Consider the following 5,789-nt stretch of genomic DNA (forward strand, 5'->3'; position numbering starts at 1 on the left):
AGAGTAGTTTAGATGTGATAGTTTATGATTAATAAATAAAGATTTATTTAACTTGGACTTTTTAAGAAAGAAGATTTGAGAATTAGCATATGCTGACTAACTAACTAACTAACTAACTTTCTTTCTATCTATCTATCTATCTATCTATCTATCTATCTATCTATCTATCTATCTATCTATCTATCTATCTATCTATCTATTTATCTATCTATCTATCTATCTATCTATCTATCTATCTATCTATCTATCTATCTATCTATCTATCTATCTATCTATCTATCTATCTATCTATCTATCTATCTATCTATCTATCTATCTATCTATCTATCTATCTATCTATCTATCTATCTATCTATCTATCTACCTATCTATCTATCTATCTATCTATCTATCTATCTATCTATCTATCTATCTATCTATCTATCTATCTATCTATCTATCTATCTATCTATCTATCTATCTATCTATCTATCTATCTATCTATCTATCTATCTATCTATCTATCTATCTATCTATCTATCTATCTATCTATCTATCTATCTATCTATCTATCTAACTAACTAACTAACCAACTAACTAACTAACTAACTAACTAACTAACTAACTAGCTAGCTAACTAACTAACTAACTTACTAACTAACTAACTAACTAACTAACTAACTAACTAACTAACTAACTAACTAACTAACTAACTAATTAACTACCTAACTAACTAACTAACTAACTAACTGACTAACTAAATAAGCAACTAACTTACTTACTCACTAGGTAACTTACTTTCTAACTAAGTTTCTAACTATCTAACTAACTAACTAACTAACTAGCTAACTCACTCACTCACTAACTCACTCACTCACTAACTAACTAACTAACCAACTAACTAACTAACTAACTAACTAACTAACTAACTAACTAACTAACTAGCTAGCTAACTAACTAACTAACTTACTAACTAACTAACTAACTAACTAACTAACTAACTAACTAACTAACTAACTAACTAACTAACTAATTAACTACCTAACTAACTAACTAACTAACTAACTAACTAACTAACTAACTTACTACCTCACTAACTAATTAATTAACTATCTAACTAACTATTCTATATCATTCTCTTAATTTGCAATAAGTTCTTGAGATTTCCAACTTCTTTGTAGGGATCTTTTGACTCTATGATGAAAAAGTGTCATCCCTTTTTAATTGTTGAAATTTGTATACGAATATTTTCGCTTGGTGTACAAGGATTTCCTCTACTTTCCTGTTAGAACAATAATTAAGATATAATTTTTGAGTAATTTTTCACATACATTTCTCTCCGTGTCTACCACACACTAACAGTGTAGTAACGCCATTTAAGTACAACCCTGTCATCATTATCAACAGCTGTTCTCGTCATTTCTTTCATTTTCAACACTTTATTGTTTTGTTTGTTTTGACAACATGCTGCTTTATACAAAAAATGTTCCCACTAAAAGACAAAAACAATAAAACAAGCACAAGCAACAATAAAAAGAAACGAATTAAATTAGAAACAAAAAAATTTATAAATGGAAACCTAAAGATAACACAAATTAAACAGATGAAAAAATGTGGTCGCACTATAAGCAAACGAATTAAATATTGTGCATTTCGCTGAAAACGACAGAAAATTGTAAAAGAGAAATTATATAAAAAAGAAAAATCACTTGGAAAGTCATCAGTATACAAATTGTAGAGCAGAAAAACATTTTTTCAATAATTTCATTAAAATTGTGTGTAAAAGGTGTGTGTTAAATCATTAATTATTCAAGAGTGTTCGATAATGAGTTAATTTTGCAATTAGGTTTTTCTGAATATGATGAATGGCATTATTGAGCAACAAAATGGTGCAGGCAGTAGTAGTAGTTCACAGCAAATGGCTGAGCCCTTACATTTGCAACGTTTGGAGGCCGCCTTGGATATGCGTCCCTTTATGAGTTATGCTCGTGAGGTCATGTCTAGACCCTTAACCAGTCCGGATGAGTCAGAGGCTGATGACTCCCAAGGCGAGGAGTCGGATGATGAGGATGGCGAAAAATTGCCGGGAGAGCTCAAGAGAAAGAAAACTAAAAAATTGGGTACTAAACAAGGTGAGTGGCTTTACTAGGGCAGTAGATGTTGGGGAGAAAACAACAAATTATGTTGTCATAGGTTGTTTTAGCATTTGTGCATACAATTCATAATTATTTTTGAAATTAATAAAAAACTGTTGTTTATTTATTAATAAGGAAATGTTTGGCTAAAGGTCATATTGGATTTGTTTGTCTATTAAAAGTTTTCTTAAGAGTGAATATTTTTCATTTATGTTAACAACATATTGATTGAAAATTTGATAAACATTTGCATTGAGAAATAGATACTTCGAGTCCATCTGTAGTTTATTTTCAGTTCAGTTATAGTTCCGATTTAGTTCAAATCTTGTTAAGTTCTAGTTCAACTCTAGTTCAGTTCTAGTTCAATTCTAGTTCAGTTCTAGTTCAGTTCTAGTTCAGTTCTAGTTCAGTTCTAGTTCAGTTCTAGTTCAGTTCTAGTTCAGTTCAGTTCTAGTTCAGTTCAGTTCTAGTTCAGTTCTAGTTCAGTTCTAGTTCAGTTCTAGTTCAGTTCTAGTTCAGTTCTAGTTCAGTTCTAGTTCAGTTCTAGTTCAGTTCTAGTTCAGTTCTAGTTCAGTTCTAGTTCAGTTCTAGTTCAGTTCTAGTTCAGTTCTAGTTCAGTTCTAGTTCAGTTCTAGTTCAGTTCTAGTTCAGTTCTAGTTCAGATCTAATTCAGTTCTAATTCAGTTCTAATTCAGTTCCAGTTCAGTTCTAGTTCAGTTCTAGTTCAGTTCTAGTTCCGTTCTAGTTCAGTTCTAGTTCATTTCTAGTTCAGTTCTAGTTTTGTTTTAGATCAATTGAAGTTCAATTCTAGTTTATTATGTAATTAATTAAAATATATTATATATTCCATCTTACAATAGAACGTCAGGCTGTTAAAGAGCAACTTTTTAACTTTAACGATCTAACAGCCGATCGTGAATGGTTGTATGATGTGCTGCTAAGTGACACAGATACCGAATCTGATATAAGTGATGAAGATGATTACATCAAAGAAATGTTAAAAACGCACATGAAACAGCAAAAGCTAAGAGAAAATTTTTACAAAAAACCTACAGTAAGTCTTGTCCTTATAAGCTCTGGAAACTTAACTTTTGAAAATATGTTTTGTTGCTTAACTCTCCCTAGAATACTCAATATGCTTATTATGGAGCTGGTTTACTTTCTAACCATGACATGTTCCCAGAACATCAACAGTCCGTTGTGGGTGTACGCAAACGCAAGAGACGCACAAAGAAAGATAAACCCTTAAAACTAGCCAAATTACCGAAGTTGCCAAAGCCACCCAAAATACGTAGACCACGTAAATTGAAGCAGAAACCATTGGAAGATCCAGAGCCAGGTGAAGTGCATCCGGAAGATCTTAAACATTATGCTTATGCTGATACCACGGCAGTCAATGATGATGAGGAAGATATTGATATAAATTCCGAAGGTGAAACTTCTATGGCTATGGATTCATCAAGAGATCCTACAGGGCTCTCAGCTCTTACGCCATATGCGGGTAGAGGACGTCGTCGCAGAAGTCAACAGGGAGTGGTTAGAACTCCAGAAGTTATGGCAGCACGTAGAAAACGCGTGTGGCAGTTAATGGCTAAAAAGGAATTGGGTAGATGTCAAAGAGCTAAGATTAATAATCACAAAGAAGTGGTACAAAATTGCAAACGTGTGGCTACCATGTGCATGAAAGTGGTACGACAAAGAGCCATGCATTCGCAAAAGGTAATGAAAGAAACTGTATGGAGGGCTAAACGTCTTACCAGAGAAATGTTGTCTTATTGGAAACGTTATGAGCGGGTAGAGCGAGATACACGACGCAGAATGGAAAAGGAAGCAGAAGAGCAACGTAAAATGGATGTGGAAATTATAGAAGCTAAACGGCAGCAAAGAAAACTTAATTTCCTTATTACCCAGACCGAGCTGTATGCTCATTTTATGTCCAAGAAGCTGGGCCAGGGTACAGAGGAAGAACAACTGCGCATTTTGAACCAATTAGATGAAGAAGTAAATCCACGTTTAGCGGCCTATGATGACTACGATGCCGATCAAATGAAACAATTGGCTCAACAACATGCTGAAGAGGCCTTTTCAAATGATCGACGCAAAACTAAACAATTTGATGTGGCTGCTGGTGTGGAAAGAAACTTAGGTCATGCTGAGGTCAAAAAAGAGGAAGGTGATGTAGATGTAGATTTTATAAAGGAGGAAGATAAACCTGACTCTTTATTGCCTGAAAAGACACAGGCAGATCTGCCACAGCCCGCTATATTTAAGGGTACCTTGAAGGCGTATCAGATTAAAGGTAAAATATTTCATTTTGATCTTAATGTAGTAGAACTGATATATACTTAAATTTCTTTAAGGTATGACTTGGTTGGCTAATCTTTATGATCAAGGCATTAGTGGCATACTTGCCGATGAAATGGGTCTGGGTAAAACTGTACAATCCATAGCATTCCTTTGTCATATAGCTGAAAAATATGGTGTTTGGGGCCCATTTTTGGTTATCTCACCTGCCTCTACTTTACACAATTGGCAACAGGAAATGGCCAGATTTGTGCCCGATTTCAATGTAGTGCCCTATTGGGGTTCCCCTAATGAGCGAAAAATTTTGCGGCAATTTTGGGAACAAAAAGATCTACATACCAAAGATGCCAGTTTTCATGTAGTCATTACCTCGTATCAACTTATAGTCTCCGATTACAAATACTTTAATCGCATTAAATGGCAATATATGGTTTTAGATGAGGCTCAAGCTATCAAAAGTGCCACCTCAATGCGTTGGAAGTTGTTATTAGGTTTCAACTGCCGCAATCGTTTGCTGCTTAGTGGAACTCCCATTCAAAATAGTATGGCTGAACTATGGGCTCTACTGCATTTCATTATGCCTACACTTTTCGATTCTCATGATGAATTCAATGAATGGTTTTCAAAGGACATTGAATCACATGCTGAAAATAAAACCGGCATAGATGAGAAACAAATCTCTAGACTGCACATGATTTTAAAACCTTTTATGTTAAGGCGTATTAAGAAAGATGTGGAAAATGAACTGTCGGATAAAATTGAAATTATGGTTTATTGTCCTCTAACCATAAGGCAAAAATTACTGTATATGGCTTTGAAGCAAAAAATACGCATAGAAGATTTACTCAATTTGACCCGTGGTGGTGGTTCGTCCTCCTCCGATGGCCATCATGTGGATCGTAACTTCACATCGAATCTTATGAATCTCGTTATGCAATTTCGTAAAGTGTGCAATCATCCGGAATTGTTTGAGCGTCGTGATTGTAAAAGTCCTTTCGCCATGAAGTGTGAGGAGTATGTAATTCCTCGTTTAGTGTTTGAGGATGGTTTGCTGTATCGTGCGCTGCCCAGTAAGAGGCATTTATTATATAATCGGTAAGTGGAAATAAAAATGGAATGACTTTTAATAAATTAAGTTGAAGTTTAGTTCTAGTTCAGTTCTAGTTCTAGTTCTAGTTCTAGTTCAGTTCTAGTTCAGTTCTAGTTCTAGTTCAGTTCTAGTTCTAGTTCAGTTCTAGTTCTAGTTCAGTTCTAGTTCATTTTTAGTTCAGTTCTAGTTCAGTTCTAGTTCAGTTCTGGTTCAGTTCTAGTTCAGTTCTAGTTCAGTTCTAGTTCAGTTCTAGTTCAGTTCTAGCTCAGTTCTAGTTCAGT

At 34.3% G+C, this 5,789-nt stretch overlaps 1 protein-coding gene across 1 annotated transcript in view; it reads left to right on the forward strand.

The window, feature by feature from the left end:
- The first annotated feature begins 1,466 nt into the window (after nucleotides 1-1,466).
- The window catches only part of LOC111681818 (chromatin-remodeling ATPase INO80), a 77,478-nt gene continuing 73,155 nt past the window's right edge, over nucleotides 1,467-5,789 (forward strand). The window contains exons 1-5 of the mRNA XM_046948373.1: nucleotides 1,467-1,765; nucleotides 1,826-2,111; nucleotides 2,975-3,168; nucleotides 3,240-4,413; nucleotides 4,475-5,513. Coding sequence (XP_046804329.1) covers nucleotides 1,838-2,111; nucleotides 2,975-3,168; nucleotides 3,240-4,413; nucleotides 4,475-5,513 — 2,681 coding nt within the window. The 5' untranslated portion in view covers nucleotides 1,467-1,765; nucleotides 1,826-1,837. The remainder of the gene's footprint in view (nucleotides 1,766-1,825; nucleotides 2,112-2,974; nucleotides 3,169-3,239; nucleotides 4,414-4,474; nucleotides 5,514-5,789) is intronic.

The sequence above is a fragment of the Lucilia cuprina genome, chromosome 4 (assembly GCF_022045245.1).
Source record: "Lucilia cuprina isolate Lc7/37 chromosome 4, ASM2204524v1, whole genome shotgun sequence".
Taxonomy (NCBI): domain Eukaryota; kingdom Metazoa; phylum Arthropoda; class Insecta; order Diptera; family Calliphoridae; genus Lucilia; species Lucilia cuprina.